The sequence below is a fragment of the Desmodus rotundus genome, chromosome 10, assembly GCF_022682495.2.
Source record: "Desmodus rotundus isolate HL8 chromosome 10, HLdesRot8A.1, whole genome shotgun sequence".
NCBI classification, from domain to species: Eukaryota; Metazoa; Chordata; class Mammalia; order Chiroptera; family Phyllostomidae; genus Desmodus; species Desmodus rotundus.
In genome coordinates, this window is record NC_071396.1 from 28,288,939 (window position 1) to 28,305,932 (window position 16,994).

The 16,994-nt window shown below is 44.3% G+C and overlaps 1 protein-coding gene across 1 annotated transcript in view; it reads left to right on the plus strand.

Annotated features, from left to right (window-relative positions):
* CERS3 (ceramide synthase 3) overlaps positions 1–15,267 on the plus strand; it is an 80,716-nt gene extending 65,449 nt beyond the window's left edge. Inside the window, exon 12 of the mRNA XM_024561915.4 lies at positions 14,662–15,267. Within this exon, the coding sequence (XP_024417683.1) occupies positions 14,662–14,829 (168 nt within the window). The 3' untranslated portion in view covers positions 14,830–15,267. The remainder of the gene's footprint in view (positions 1–14,661) is intronic.
* Positions 15,268–16,994: the final 1,727 nt, after the last annotated feature.

Consider the following 16,994-nt stretch of genomic DNA (forward strand, 5'->3'; position numbering starts at 1 on the left):
CACAGGAAGCAGCTGGGTGCCAGCCGCTGAGTGCCAACAGGGACCGCTAGCAGGCTTCAGCTGCTGGGCATGACTCTTTTAAAAGGGCACATCTCAGTTCCTTGCTATTGCCCATGGATTATTTAATTATGCGAATGATTTTCCATGCTTTATCACATGCTGGCTCCCTTTGTGCATACTCCTAAATGCCTTGCCTCGCGTGTCTTCTGGCAGTGGTTTGAAGACACTAGTTCATTGGAGGTACTGGGCTACTCTGGTCATTTGGGGGGCAGGAAGTCAGTGACAACGTTGTGAGGGGAAGGGACTTGTCCAAATGAGAGCCGCCCAGTGACCACATTTCTGAGCCTACCAGTGGGTACTCGAATCCCACCTTTCTTTCTCTGTCCCAAATGCTGACCCTCATGTGGCCCTGAGCCATGGATCGTGTCTTGCTGAAGTTGGGAAGGAGGGTGCAGGAGGGAGGAAGAGGCAAGTACAAAACAGAGAAGAGAAGCTCTGGCATGGTTTCACTAAAAAGGAATGGATTTTTATATATTCCTGAAATATATATATATCTTCCTTTTTATCTTCCATTTTACCCGTAGAGAAACAGACACACACTCTCACGCACACAAACACAGGTGCACACCTGAGTCTCTCTGTCAGCCTAGACCAGGGGAAACGCACAATTCATGGCGTGTTCATAGACCCACACGCTCACTCCAGGGTGTGAAAGTCTTATGAATGGGCTCATGATAAGAGTAGCTGTGGGGGAGAAAGTGCCCTGCTCAGCATCGTCCTTGTTCATCTCTGCAGCTGTCTTCCTAGCCCCACCCACTATGTAAGAGTCGGAAGAGTGATCTTATGTGTGTAAGACACAAGAGAAACTTTATTTCTGCAGGCTTTATTTAGTTTATGGGTATGGGTAAGATAAACTGTTTTTAAAACATTTTCATTTTGACATCACATGGGCTCTGGTGCCTGAGTGATTTACGAGCAGATGGTAGGGATGCCCTCTGCTACCCGTGCTCTGTTCTAGGAATGGCAGGGATGCCCTCTGGGGCACTCTGGCACTCTCGGTGGGGCTGTTCTCTGCAAATGGTGCCTCCCTGGCATGAGCAGCAGACTCAGGACATCCGGAGAGGGAAGCCCTGGGCGCAGGCACTCTTTGTGTGGCCCCGCAGCCCGCTCTGCATGCCTGCCCATGTCCTGTCATTGCCGTCAGGCCTCGGCCCCAATGTGCTCCTAGCAACTCGGCCTGGGTAGCTGCCTCCATAATCTTTTCAGTGTGACCCTGGGGCCCTGGTCATGCCTTCCAAGAGAATGGGATTGGCCATTCGCACTCACTTGGCTGGGTTGGGACCACTGACCCAGCCTCTAGAGCACCCAATCATGGAGGCCAGGACACAGCAGAGCTGTGGGGTGAGGTCAGAGCTGGTCCTGTGTAGTAGCCACAATGTGTGGCTACTTATATCACGATTTGGTAGAAGCCTCTAAATCTACTGGCAACCCTAATATCTCCTTTACCTGCTTATCTGGATGCAAGACAGTATGAAGAATATGAAGAAAGTCAGATGCTGGGAGGAGCCCGGGGTCTTGGCTGTCCAAGAAGAGACTAATGGGGGAAGGGAAAACTCATCAAGGTGTGGAGGAGCTTGGAAGCAAAGTTGGCCTACTTTCTGCAGCCATTGTTCCCCATGTCAACTGTGAGTGTGTGTGCACACGTGTGTGTGCACGTGTGTGTGTGTGTGTGTGAGAGAGTGCAGGGAGCTGGACTGGGCAGAGGGAGAAGTGGCACTGATACAGTTGTAACAAAGGCCTCCGCCAGCCCTGCAGAGAGCTCTAGAGCTGCTGGGTGATGACACCCTTCAGAGATGTCCCAGAAGAGGCAAAGGGGCTGGGCCTCTGTCCCCCAACATTATCCTGTCACCGACACAGACTGCGCTCTACAGAGGAGGCCTAACTCTGGGCAGGGCAGCTCCCTTCAGCCAAAGACAGAACCAGAGAGGACCCCTCGCTCGGCATCTCCCACAACTGGGGACTAAACCTGGGGTCCTGGAGGGGCCTCTGGGCTGTATAACAGTGGTCCACGTGGCCTCCGGTCTCTGCCGGCCCCACCCAAACCTAATGCCAGTCCCCAGGAAGAGGACTGCACTTAGCTTCTGCAGGGAGACAGACAGGAGTCTTGAAGGGTTAACCGTAACAGACATTTCAGTACACACCTCCCATGCAGTCTTGACGATGCCTCAGTCACAGAGAACAGCCAGAGCAGCCCAGAGCCACACACGGCCCTCAGATGCCGCCTGGTGTGCCCTCCCTCCACCCCCTTGCTCCGCTTCTGCCAACCAGACTCTTCCAGTTCTTTTGGCCGTACCCCGACGGTATGCTCGTGAGTCTCTTCACCTGCCTGACCACTCTCTTGTGTCACTTTATCCAGATTCACCTGTCAGTGAGCATCAATTTCTAGATAAGAGCTGACTAATGCAAAACTAGGCAGGTGAAAAATGCTTCCATCCATAGCAGAGGTTTGTACTGAGTTGCCATTAATTCATGTTGAGCCTGAAATGGATTAAAACCTGTAAGTGTTTTTCATGTGAGCAAAGAGCCACACTTCCTCTGTTTGGGGGTTGTCTGGTGATGGTGGTGATTTTCGTTGTAAGTTACATTCCTTCTTGTTAAACTTCATTTTGCTTGATTGGCTCATTATTGGAGCCCTTTGTTTAAGAATGGGTAAGCATGATATTTGGTGACAGATGCTTAAACGTTTCTGAGGACCTTTTGTCTAAAAGGCCTGTTAAAGGGATTCAGGAGTACTCTGTACAAGCCAGCTCATGAAAAAAAAATCATTATTATTTTGCCTGATGTATAGTTTAACCAGGGGAAGACTGAAATCATATTTCAGGCTAATATGGAATAAGAGTTAGTGCTCACAGCCAGAAGATCTCCCAGGATGCCCCCTCTTCATTTCGGATCAACTTGTTACATACTGGCCATGTACATTGGACCTTTGGATGGTCCTCGTCTTCCTCCAACTCAAGTGATCCTCGTCTGCCTCCTCGGGCTGCGAACCACTGGACTGAGAGCTGCGGCACTAGCTGTGTGTGCGCTCTACCATGGGACACCCATCCATGATGCGCCCCTGGGCCTGCCTGCAACCAAGCAGAGATCGCCGCGCTCCTCCCCGCATCTGCGGGGCTGGCGGACGTTACTTGAGCAGATGCTCCCGTTCTGCTGATGTTGACAAGAGCTGTAGATATTTGTGTTACACAGATGTTCCGTGCTAAGCAGTCCTTCTAAATGAAAATTCAGACTGCTGAAACAAGCCCTTGGAGATTCTTTCCTTTGTAGAAAAACAGAGTTCTTTACATAAATAGTACATTTCTCCGGAAAACTGAATACATGACTCATTTTACAAGACGATTTACTAATTATTTTTAAACAACTGTCTGTTACAGACAGTGAGGCATGCTGGCATTTCCTATTGTCTTTTGGGACTAAAACGACTCCTGATATACAGAGGCTAAGGAAATCAAAAGTATTTGAAATCATGGAATTTTAAAATGTGAAAGACCGCTAGTCAACAAATTACTTCAACAACTTCATTTTCCAAAGAGCAGCGATCTGCAGACGGCCTGTGGTCCAGTGAACAGCCTGCTGACCGCAGGGTGGGGCCTGACACTCAGCCTCGACCAAGAGCCCTGGGGCAGCCACGACAGCCCCTGGAGCTGCTCGGAAATGCAGCATCTTGGGCCCCAACACAGACCTTCTGAAGGAAAGCCTGTGTCTTACCAAGAACTCTTGGTGCTTCATAAGCACATGAAAGTTTGAGAAGCATGGTCTAGAAAATTCATATTCTAGATAAGTAACAGGAAATTTCCACGTATTTTAGCCAGGTTTCAGAGAATCCAATTTAAATTTAATGCAACTTCTTTGAGGAGCAAAAATGAAAAACTCAATTGTTTTTTTCCTGTGACCCTGTCAACTTGGATAATAAGAACTAATAGAACAAAAAAAGAATGTGTTTTGATAGTAGTTCAGAAAATTGAATTCTTTGACTGAATGTACTTTTTCATACAGTTAAAGCAAAAAGTTTGCTTTCAGAGCAGCATAAAATGCTTATTATATCATTCTTTGTTGCGTTGCCAACTATGGATTTAAACGCAAAGCCACTCAAGAAGCAGTGGGACATTATGAGTCATTCATGACCTCCTGGGCTTTGACATGACTGTAGACCCCAGATTCCCAAGCACAGAGTTTCATTAAGGCATTTAAAAAACCAAACTCTACGATTTATTGAAACCGTAGTTGCAGATGTTATTCCCAGAGGTGTATGGAAGTGCTGGGCAGGGAGTCCGCATTAGCATCCTTGCAATAATTTTTGAGCAATACAGACTAGGACCAGATAGTTACCTTCACTAGTAGATAAATCATGATTAATTGATAAAGAGATATATATTCTGAAATCTTAAAGTATAAGATCACGTGAAAAATAAAGCCGAATGTAGACAGCAGGGTTGACTTTAAATTTATTGTACTCACTTTTTTTTGTGGGAGGCGGCGGGGATGAAAGAGGTAAGCCATGTGTGAATTGAGCGATCTGGTTGTGTTGGACACGCGGTGCAGTGCGGGGTGACGGCTGTGGATGGGAATGCGTGAGATATGCAGATGGGGGTTGATGCTGTACATGTGAGGGGAAACCAGAGGAAAGGGGTGACGTTTTGCCTGAAGAGGAGTGAACTATCTTTACGTGTTTGGAAAATTGACCGATGTTTGCAGCAAGTACCGTATTTTTTGCATTATAAGACACACCGGACCATAAGACGCGCCTAGGTTTTAGAGGAGGAAAATAGAAGAAAAAACTGCTCCACTGCCATCCCCCCACCCCCACCCCCAGCAAGCCAGGTAAGCTACATTCGGACTATAAGACGCACCCCCATTTTCCTCCCAAATTGGGGGGGTGCATCTTATAGTCTGAAAATATGGTACAAAGATTTCTTTGGGACAATTTTGCTGTAATTCTTAGAGATGTACAGGGAGGAGTATGTACACCTTTTGCTCAGGTTATTAAAAAGGGCATATCAGCACCAAACGGAAGTGAGAGTAGATGAGCTTCAACATCCCTTCCATACCTCTGGGCTCTGCCCTTTTCCGTGCGATATCCCCTAGACCTCGAATGCCTCACTCCAGTCAAGCCACTGGCACTTCTGTCCCTGAGTGCTCCGCCTGCGACCCACCTGGGCACCCTCCAGCCTTTTCTGCACGCAGCAGGGAACACTTTTGCTTATACACTGTTAGAGCAGAGGCTCTCTGAGGACAGGCACCTTGTCTGTTTGGTTACTGATGTGGCCCCAGCACCTTGGACAGTGCTACACAGGGGCTTCCAGCTGGACTTGGAAGGGACTTTGGCCTTCTGACCAGGACTGCGAAACCCATTCTCTGATAGTTATCCATCAAATGAATATTCCTCTGTCTGTCGGTCCTCCTGTGTACAGGCATGGCTGCCAGCGGCGTCCTTACGTAGTCCTCCTGGGGGCCAGAGGGGACAGTTTCTCCGTAAGCACAATCGCTGAGCCAAGATGCGGCCGCTCCATCATCTCGGATCAAGTGTCCTAGAGCTCCTCTCCCCACATCCTCACCAGCTTTGGGTTCTTATCAGACTTTTCAATATTTACGTTTGGTGAACATGAGATTTTACATCACTTTAATTTGCCTTTTCCTGGTTACTAAGATGGAGCATTTTGTGTACTTATCAGTCAATAGTGTAGCCCCATCTGGGAAATGCCTGCTTTTCTGTCATGTTAGATTTTTTTTTCCTTCTTAATGGTGCATATGAGCTCTTTGTTGGGTGCCAACATTTGAAACAAACTTTAACATTTCGATTTTAACACATTTTTCTGGGCTGTATACTTAATCCTCTGCCTTGCTATGGTTATTAACTAAGTCCTAGTGATTTTTTTCAAAATGATTTTCGTATCTTAGAGTTGTGGAACTTTCAGGCTGTGGCATCTAAAGCTGTTTCTAAAGGTCACAAAATGTGGCAATTTAGAGAATACGCTGACTTTAATGGTTTAAATCCCTGAAGCAAATTACATTTATGAAGTCCAATAATTTTCTACATCTGTCACAGTGTGGTGATTACCAGAGTCTGGTGCATTGTAAATCTATTTTTAGGTAATATAGAGAATATGAAAGAAATCCACGCATTTTTATCAAGCTCTGAGCTCTGCTGCCACTGAGCTGTGTCACTCAGCTGGGTGGCATCCAGTCCTGCAGCTTTAATGTCATCTGGAAAATGAGCATATCTGACTAGACGTCCTCCAGAATCCAGCTGGCCCTAAAACTTTCTTTTTCTCTTAGAAGATCATTTCAAAAGCCCTGAAGCCTTAGCAAAATGAGATCATTTCTTAAGGAACATATTGTAGAGACATTGATAGCAACAAGTACAATGAAAAAAAAAACCATCAGTGGAAAATAGAACATATCCTGTTTTCGCACTGGTGAATTGGAACGGTTTAAAAAGCTACTTTTGAGCCTGGCTCTGAAATTCAAGAGAATGCATTCTGTGTACGCAGACCAGTCGCAAAGATTGGGAACCACCAATAAGCCAGTCTTAGGGCATGTTTTAGGCAACTTGGGCCAGAATCCACAGGTCTCACAAGACTTGAGATGCTGCTTTGACTCCTACTCAGGACTGGAGGGAGCCAGGGCTGTGGTCGTGGTCCTGATATTTTGTGTCTGAGAGATTGGACACCAGCCAAAGCAAATGAGCACGTACCAGGACAGGGTCAAGCGTTTTATCACGAGCCCTCCAAAAGAAAAGGACACGCAGGGAACATTGGGCGTGCATCCTTTTGCATTAGCGATGCCCCAGTGCTTGCATAAAAGAGTCTTTGGACATGATTCAGCCCAGCTCTGAGCCCCTGCCCCTAGGACTTGCCCTTCAGAGGGGGTGTGGGCCTCAAAGTGGGTTTGATCTGTGGGAGGTTACTTTGTCCCAGTTTTAGGGTGTGTTACTTCTCTCGGCGTTGGGGATGCTCTCTGGCTGCTGTGACTTCCATCAACCCCACCCTCAGAGCAATGTCTTCTCCGCACAGGGAGTGCCCCGACGACGACACTCCCCGCAGTGATATGGGGGCTCCGGAGCCTGTTAAGACTAATAACAAGACCTCTCCTTGTTAGTACACAAGTAACTTCTCTCTTTTATTTTTACCATCATTTTTTCTAATCAAGGGGAGTTGCTGGCAGTTGGGGGACAGGGGACTCAAGAGATTTTGCAAAAATTATTTTCCTCCACTTCCAATTGTGGAATGAATAATATTGTTAATAATATATTCCAGAAGACCCAGGTCACTTCTGGGAAAAATTCAGTTGAATACTAGATATCTTTGCTAATTTTAGAAAGAAAGTTATCTGAAATTCTCTAAGTAGTAATATGGGCTCTGTAATGGCGGCTGCTAAGCTGTCCCAGGCAGGGAGCCAGTCCAGTAGATGATGGTGATCATTTGTTGTATGATGAGCTTTGGCCAGTGTGACCGCTGTGGACCAGGTAGCTACATACAGCCCTTCGGCTGCTGAAGCCCAGATCTACCCATCACTCTTCAAAAAAGGTTTTGGATCCTTCTTTGCCCACGTACTTTCTTGAGCCTTTACTGATTTGTGGGAGGATTCGGGGCTAACAATTTGCACAAAACAAGTTCCACCAGCCTAGTGACAATTAAAAAGTGGGGGAGTAAAGGGTGCTGGTGAGCAGAGAACAATAAAAGGGAAGGGCCATACAAGAAAAGCTGGCTGATCCCAAGAGAGGGGTTCAGCTGCTTACTCAAGCACTGCCTTGGCACTCCATAGGTGCAGACAGGTAGAGTTCCAGAAAACACTGCGGCTCGCTGTTCAGCAACATGTGGATTCCTTGTCCCCTAGAGCACTTGTGACTTGTTCTTGATTTCTATTGAGTGTGGTGATTACAGGAAAAGATCTGCAGTTGTTGTAAAAAGGTGTTTTGCAGAATATGGAATATGATTTAGACTTCAAACTTTTCTGATTTCAGTTGATTAGAAAAGCCTTGTTTTTCTCCCCCTAGAATACCTTAGCCAGTATTTTCAAACTAGGGGTTATGAGTCATTAAAAATTGCCAAATCAGTTTCATAGATTTTGCCCATAATTTTTTTAAAAATATAAAATAGAATATAACATGCCACGGCAGGTCCCACACAGAAAAAAAACTCGGTTGGCACATCTGATTGCAGATGAGTTTCATCATTTCATATTTGGTGCTTAAAAGTCGGTCCTGATGGCACCAAGGCAGAGTCAGAGCAGGGGGGAGGTGTGATGAGATAGTGGTGCTCAACTTGGTAGGAGGAGAGGAGAGGGGCGTTCTTCTACAGGGCACCGACCTCAGTGCCCTGGTTTCCAAGCGTTCGAGCAGACGACTCTGGCAGGGGCCTGTGGCACGCCGTGATTCAGGGTGTCTAAGCTTACATCAGGGTTTTCATACTGTCTGCTTCTCTTAGCTGTGCGGCCTTGTGATAGTTACTCAACCCCTCTGAGCCTCACGTTCCTCTCTTTTGAAATAAGGAGGTTGGCTCCCGTGTCCTGGGGTTGCTGTGAGGAAATGCTACTGTTCACACTAACTGCTTAGTCTAGTGCCCAGCACACGGGCGCTTGTAGCCTAGGTGTTTCTAGCAGCTTTATTCCTAATTGCCAAAACCCGCCGTGGGTGATGGATACACAAACTGCAGTCCATCCAGATAATGGAATATTCTTTGGCACTAAAAAGAGGTGAGCTATTAGGCCATGAAAGACAGGGGGGAACTTGAATGCATGCTGCTGAGTAAAAGAATCTGAAAAGGCTAAATTCTGTTTGACTCTGGAAAAGACAAAGCTATGGAGACAACAAAAAGGTCAGTAGTTACCAGGGGTTGGGAGGGAAGGGTGAAGATGCAGAGCACCAAGTATTCTTAGGGCACCGAAAAAAATCCTTTCAGGGTTTCCTAGCTGTTACTGTTATAGAATAGATGGCATATGCATGATAACATTGAACATAACACTGGGTTTTATTAATATTTAAATTGCACCCTTTCCAGTTTACATTATTCAAGCGTGAGTAATGTGCCACCACCTACACATCCACCAAACAAACCCCCACTCCCAGGAAACCCTTTACAGGCTTGATTCACCATCTCGGGCCATGGCCCCCCATCCTGTTGGACCCTCACCCCCTGCACTGGCCTGAAATCAAATTCCGAGGTAACGTGACTCACCTCCAACCATAATTTCAAAAAGCAACGTAGCGCCCAACTGTAATGAAAAAGAAATGAGATGAAAGACATTTCTGATAAATATGCATTTCATGTGTAACATGTGTGCGCGGCTCTGCTCAGCAGGATGCTGAAAGCGACAGATGCTTTTCGCCTCTATGTAGACCAACCGCGAACGCGGCAGCTGCTCGCTCACTGACACAGGCACGCTGCAGGGCGGGGGACTCAGATGTCGCTGCAAGGCTTGCCATCAGTGGCTTGGTTTTCTGAAACTGTGAAGTTCTGAACAAAAAAAAGTAGGGTCTTCCTTTGATTTATGTACATAGTTGCATTCCTGGAAAATTGAGAATATATTAAAACCATGCAAGAATGGCTGTGCTTGAATGTAAAGTGGAATTAGATTCTGGGCTTAGATAATTACAAACAGGGTTTCACCAACTTGCCGGTCTGGCAGCCCAGTTAGACCTCGTGCACGTGGGAAGATGGCCGGCAACCTCAGCCACTGTTCCCTAAAAGTCAGTAGTGCCCCCCACCTTTGTGACTGTGAGATGCCATAAGTTTCCAAAAGGCTCCATATGGTCCAGGACCTCTTCCCCGAAGCGAGGCTGCTGGAGGATGTGGCTCAGGGCGATGGGGGGCACCCTTGAGGACCAGCTTATTTCTCAGCCAAAGAGGCTCTGCAAGTCCTGGAGAGCTGCTTTTCTGGAGAGAAATCAGTTTCTTTGTTCTGATTCAAATTTCCTCCACAAAAATTTTTTGAGGAAGGAAAAGAAGGCCCAAGGGACCTGGTTCATGAAAGCAAATGTCAGCCAAGCAAGACCCTTTCCTGACAAACTCCCTCTGCACGGGAGCCCTGTGACCCCGGCTCCCCGTACAGCAGAGAGTGGGTGCCTTTCTCTGATGCATCTTAACTGATGAGACGCCAAGTTTATTCCTCAGTGTTTACCATGAGTCTGTGTGTTTTGAGAACCTTTTCTGTGTTTTTCTGGAGACATGGAGATGAACAGAGCAGAACCTGTGAAGTAAATTTCCACAATTAAGCCAGCAGAATATGTGGCAGGCTTTTGTCCTTTACAAAAGCCACTTTTGCGTGGAGATTGGGACAGAGGGAGGTATTTGGTTATATGTACTCCCCTCTCCCTGAAAATCTCGGCAGGTGGTCAGTTTTAGTCTGTGGGTCACAAAAGGAAAAAATAACTCATATGGTTGCATATGTCACCTTAAAAAACGATGTGTGAGGAAACAGCCTCCATCGTCCCTGTTTTTTTTTTTTTCCCCCCCTACTCTGGGTTCAATAGAGATGCTTGGGAGCTGGTTTGGAGGGTGAGGGATCATGCCTGACACTTGCCTTGCCCAGGGCTGGAGTTCTCAGTATTGTCTCAATAAGTCACACCATCTGTTTCTTTCGCAATGAAGTCCGATCCGTCCCTGCTCCTTCTGTAGGAGCACTGGGAGTCTTCCAGGGGTTTTCCTCCCAGCTGTGAGAACACCACAAGAGAAGAGGAGACGCATATTTCCTAATTAAGAACTGTCCTCGAAGGAGTCCCTGCATGAAGAAAAGAGTAAACATCCTAATTACCAACAACAAAAGTCTTCTGGCAACGTTTATTGGGAAAACCATATTGTTGGCTTTCTAAAAAGAAGTATTTTTAAGTTTTATTTTAAAACTTATCAGTAAAACGGATTCTCTTTTTCTGTGGCATACAGTCTTTGCATTTTAACACGGGCACAGATTCGTGCAGTTGTTACCATAACCTGAGTACAGAACGACTCCATCACCCCAAATACCTGCTTCCTCCACCCTGGCTCCTGGGGACCACTCATCTTTCCTCCAACCCTACAGTGCATCCTAGAGCGGGGAACCTTTCGAAACCAACTTTTTCCACTCAGCATGCCTTTGAGATTCATGCGCTCTTATAAATGTCCATGGTTTGTCCCTTTTAATCGGTAAGCAGTATTTCATTGTATGGATAGACCACAGTTTATTCATTTACTGGTTGAAGAACATTGGGGTTGCTTCCAATTTTCGGCAATTATGACCAGAGCTGTGAGAAACATTTGGTTTTGTTAGAACGTAACATTCATTTTTCTAGGGTAGATACTCAGAGGAAAGATTGCTGAGACATATACCAAACATGTATTTAACTTCATAAGTAGCCGTCAACTGTTTTCCAAAGTGTCTGTATCATTTTGTCTTTCCATCAGCAGTACGTGCGTTCCTTCCAGCCACTCTGCCTCCTCTTCGGCACTAGGTACTTTCAGTACTTTTAAGTTTAATTTTAGCTATTCTGATGAGTTTGTAGTTCTGTCTCATCGTGTTTTTAATTCATCTTTTCCTAATGATCAATGATGTTGAACATATTTCCATAAGCTTATTTGACATCCTGTGTCCTCTTTGAAGAACTGTCTGTTTTTACATCTTTTGCCCATTTTTAAATTGGTTTGGTTTTTTCTTCTTGAGTTTTGAGAATTCTTTATTATGCATACAAGTCACATATGGGATTTGAAAATATTATTTCCCAGTTTTCAGCTTATCTTCTGATTCTCTACATAGTGCACTAATTTTTAATTTTCATGAAGTTAATTTTTTTTTAATTAAATAGGCTTTTTGTGCCATGTCTAAGAACTCATCGCCCAGCCCAAGGTCATGGATTTTCTTCTAAAAGTTTTATAGTTTGATATTTAGATCTGTGATCCATTTTGAGTTGACTTTTGTATAAAGTATGACATTCCTATCAGAGTTTAATTTTTTGCCTATGGATTTCTCAGTGTTTCAACCATTGTTGAAAAGACTGTTCTTTCTTCATTGCATTGCTTTTGCGCCTTTGTCAAAACTCAGTTGGTCATATTTGCATGGATCTATTTCTAGATTCTCTGTTCCATTGATTTATGTGTTTATTCCTTTGCAATACTATTTGGTCTTGATTACTGTAACTTTATAGTAAGTCTTAAAATTGGGTAGTTTGAGTCTTTCAACTCTTTTATTTTGGAATTGTTTTAGCTATTTTATATTCTGGTTCCTTTAACTCCATATAAATTTTAGAATCAGCTTGTCTGTATCTACAAGAAATCTTGCTGTGATTTTGGTGTTATGTGGAATCTATAGGTCAATTTGGGGATAATTAACATCTTTACTATGTTAAATTTTCCAGCAGTGAACATAGTATGTTTCTCTAATTATAGAGCTCTTTGATTTCTTTCAGCAGAATTTTGGAGGTTTTCCATATAGATCCTATTATGCTGTGTTTTATTTATGCCTAAGTATTTTATTTTTGAAACTATTATAAACATTACTAATTATTGAATTTCAGCCTTTAGTTGGGTAGTGCTAGTTGTGTTAGTTTCTTGTGGCTGCTATGCCAAATCACCACCAACTTGGAGTCTTGAAACAATAGACACTTATTTTCTTACACTCCTACAGGCCAGAAGTCTACATTCAGTTTTGAGTAGAAATCAAGGTGTGGCAGCCTGGGTTCCCTCCAGGGGCTCTGGGGCAGAATCTGTTATTTGCCTCTTCAAACTCCTAGTGACTGTCAGCATTCCCTGGCTTGTAGCTCCACCGCTTCACTCTCTATCCTGTCTTCCTACTTCTCCTCCTTGGTGTCAAACCCTCCTCTGCTGTGATCCTCTCATCCCAAGGTCCCAAGTTAATCACATGTGAGGTAACGTTCACAAATTCCAGGAAGGAGGACCTAATGTCTTTGAGGACATTTTTCAGAGCGCTGCAGTAGTGCTTAGAAATCATGATGGTATGTGTGTATGTGATTTTGTGTTGATACTGTATTTTGCAGGCTTAGTGCTAAACTTACTCTAGGAGTTTTTTGAAAGATTCTTTGGATTTTTCCTTATAGATAATCATGTCATCTGCAAGTAGGGACACTTTAGTTACAATCTGCTTGCCATTTGTTTTTTTCTGCTTTATTACATTGACTAAGACTTCCAATACAATGTTGAACAGGAGTGTTGAAAGTGGACACCCTTACCTTGTGCCTAATCCTAGGGGGAAAGCATTCAGTTATTCACCATTAAGTGTGATGTGAGCTTCCATTCTTTGCTGAAGTTTTTGTCTTTATCGTGGATGAATGTTAAATTTTGTCATACGATTTTCTGCATCAATTGATATAATCGTCTATTTTTCCTCCCTTAGATTATTAATATAATAGGTTACATTCATTGATTTCTAAATACTGTGTTAGCCTTGTATTATGGGGCCAAGTCCTACTTCATTGTGGTGTATTGTTATGTTTATGCATTCCTGGTTTTAACTTGGGATACTTGGTTGAGGATTTTATGTTTGTGTTTATGTTTTTTAGTCATATTGGTCTGTAGTTGTCTTTTCTTATGCAGTCTTTGGTTTCGGTATCAGGGTAATTCTGGCCTCATGAAAAATTGATGTTTTCCCTCTTCTATTTTATGGACACTGTGGAGATTTGTTATTATTTCTTCTTCATATGGTTCACAGAATTTGTCAGTGAAACCATCTGGACTTGATATAATTCTTTTTCAGAAGATTTTTAAACAACAAATTTATTTTCTTTCATAGTTATGTGATCATTCAGGTTGCCTGTAACATCATTTTGGGTGAATTTTGGTGTTTGCAGTTTTTGAGAAATTGGTCCATTTATCTAAGTTGTATAACATATATCCAGAGAGTTGTTCATAGTATTCTGTTTTGTGTGTGTGTGTGTGTGTGAGATATCTGCAGTATCGATAGTCATTTCCCTTTTCTATTTTCTAGTAATTTGTGCCTTCCCTCTTTTCTTTGTCAACCTTGCTATTGATTTATCAATTTTACGGATATTTTCAAAGAACCAGATTTCAGTTTTATTGCCCTTTTTTCTTTTACTGTCTCTGATTTTATTGATGTCTTATCAATAAAAGATATGATAAACCTTTATCATTTTCTTCCTTTTGCTTGCTTTGGGCTTACTTTGTTGTTCTTTTTTTTTTTTCTAGTTTCTTAAGGTGGGAGCTCAAGTTATTTAAAACTTTTCATCTTTTCTAATATAAACATTTAATGCTATAAATTTTCTTATAAGCACTACATTAGCTACATCTGACAAATTTTAAAATGTATTTTCATTTTAGTTCAAAATATTTTTAAATATTTCTTGAAATGTGCTCTGTGATCCATTGATTATGTGTTACTTTCCAAGTTTTTGAGATTTTCCTATTACATTTTTGATATCGCCTCCTAGTTTAATTCCATTGCGACCTAAAACATACTTTGCATAGTTTCAATTCTTTAAGTGTGTTAAGGTTTGCTTTGTGACCCATGATGTGTTCTGTGCTGGTGAATGTTTGATCGTTTGGACAGTGGGTTTTCTTTGAAAGTGGCCATACCTCTAAACTGGGCCCACTGGTTTGCTTATTCACTCAACACTTGCTAGAAGGCTGTTACTCATAGCCCATTCTTTCCTTTGTCTAGAATATCCAGGATGTGAGGAGTGATGACGAGGACGAGTATGAAGAAGAGGATGAGGAAGAGGAGGAAGAGGAGAAGGAAGAGGCCAGCAAAGGCAAAGAGAGAGACTCTTTGAAGAATGGACTTGGGGCCGACAGGAACCTCATCCCCAATGGCCAGCATGGCCGTTAGATTGAAGCCCACGTAGGTCCTGGGCACTGTGTGTGGTGAGGGCTGCTGGAAGCCACAAGTGCTGCCCCTCATCACAGTAGCCCACAAGACTTCCAGAGACCCCAGATTCTACCCTTCCTCTTTCTAACCCCCCTTTCAAATGTATTTAACAGAATGTTCTTGAATTGTGTTAAAATGTTAAATATAAGTGTTTCAATGGATTTACTGCAGTTAGGACTCAGACTGGTCAAAGATTTCAAAGATTCCTCCAGAGAAATGTTTTGGTTCTAATTGTGTTCATTCATTGGAGACATTGGCATTTTCAGGAACTCACTTTGCTGTGGGCCTTTCACCTTCCTGCCTGGCCCATCCTCATGTGGTGTGGGAAGTATGCTAATTCAATCCACTTCCTCCTGGTGTGTTTGGCCTTGGAGAGCAGCTCATTTCCCAAAAACGAATTAGAGGTGGCAGTAGAGTAGGGACAGAAGCACCAAACTGGAAGACCAGGCTTCCAGGCTCCTGGGCCGCTTCCTGTTCTGGGCTTGTTATACCCTTCCAAGCCTTGGTGCTTCATCTCTGCAGTGGGGATGGCAGCACCTGTGCCGCCCAGCTCATGGGTTGGAGCAGGGGTCACATGAGACAACAGGAGTGAGAGTGCCTACGGGCAGCTGTGGTGTTACTGTCACCTGACCCTCTTTTCACTGCGATTCCAGCTCTCTTTGGGAGACAGAACCCTGGTCAAGCTTGGCACTGAATGGCCTGAATGAACACACTGTCTTAAAAGAATTCCCAGTAAAAGTGTCTGGAGATACCTGGAAATGCAAATACCCAGAAGGCTGTTCCCATTGAATTTGGTAACTATTTATTTATCAGTTCCCAAAGGGTCATTCTCAAGTTCCCTGGGAACTCTCCTCCCTCAGGCCCAATGGCCTAGGGGAGGGAGTTTGGGCCCCATGTCTTCTCGTTTCGTGCGGGTCTCTCATTCTTTTCTTTAAAAGGGGACCTTTCTTGCTGCTGCCCTGAGCACCCCCTTCAGGCCAGCAGAGCTACCCAGCAAGCCATAGGGCCCACCTGGGGGCCTGTCTGGGGGAGTCGGACAGGCCAGTTTCTCACTGAGCCGTTAACGCCTGGAAAGCCTGAGCACACTACTTCATCTCTGCTGTCCAGCCCAGTCAGAGTGAAGAACAGTAAAAGAGATCAAAGAGGCTGGAAATACCCTAAAGACTGCCGAAGGGCAGGTGCTGGAGTCAGTGACAGCTCCTGGGACCACCGGCATCTTTGGGGGGATGGAGAGGAGATGCTCTGGGTCCCCGCAGGGGCAGTCTCCTGAGCCCAGCAGGCAGGGTGGGCCTCAGGGAAGTCTTAGGGTTCTGCTGACCAAGGAGAGACCCAGCCTGGCAGAGGAGGAGCCCGAGCAGGGTATGCAACCTACCCCCACCCCCACCAGTCTTTCTTATTTTGTGGTCACACTGTGCACCTTCATCTTGTCTCACTCAGGGTCCGTAGTTAAAGCCAAGTGAGAGCTAGGACTGTGGGACCCTAAAGCAGACAGGCTCCGCTGGCGTGGGCTGTGGCCCCAGAGCAGGACGGCACTGTGCGCAGGAAAGGTATCTGCATTTTTTTTTTAACTCAAAAGATGTTTTTGAAACCTTTGGGTTAAAGCAAAAGCAAAACTGAAACCCTTCAGGATTCTTTCCCCAACAGAATCCCCTTCTGAGGAATCGTTCTCTACAAATATTTACTTTTATGAGTATAATGTATTATATGTATAATGTTACATTATAATCTAAAATGCCTCTACTCAGTTAAGGGCATAACTGTTTGAATTATTATTAATATTATAATTTTTTGGTGGAAGAAGAACACATTAAGATTTTATTTTTTAATGTTTTTAGTTAGCAGAGTATTTGTTCTTTGATTTACTTTGGTCTCATCTCTTGTCTTCTGAGGGTAAAAAAATTGCTTATTTGCTGCTCTACCCTCCAGGGTTTTTTCCCCCACATTTGAATGTTGAAGGTAAAATTGATATGCCAATTTCAACCATCTCTGATACAGCTAGAGCGCTAAACTGCCTCTCAAGAGGTAGACAAGTATGCCTGCAACCTCCTTTAGGGCTTTTGGGTTGATTTGAAAGTAGCCTCTCTTTCTACAGAAGACAGGGCTCATTCTATGCCTGCTGACTTGTA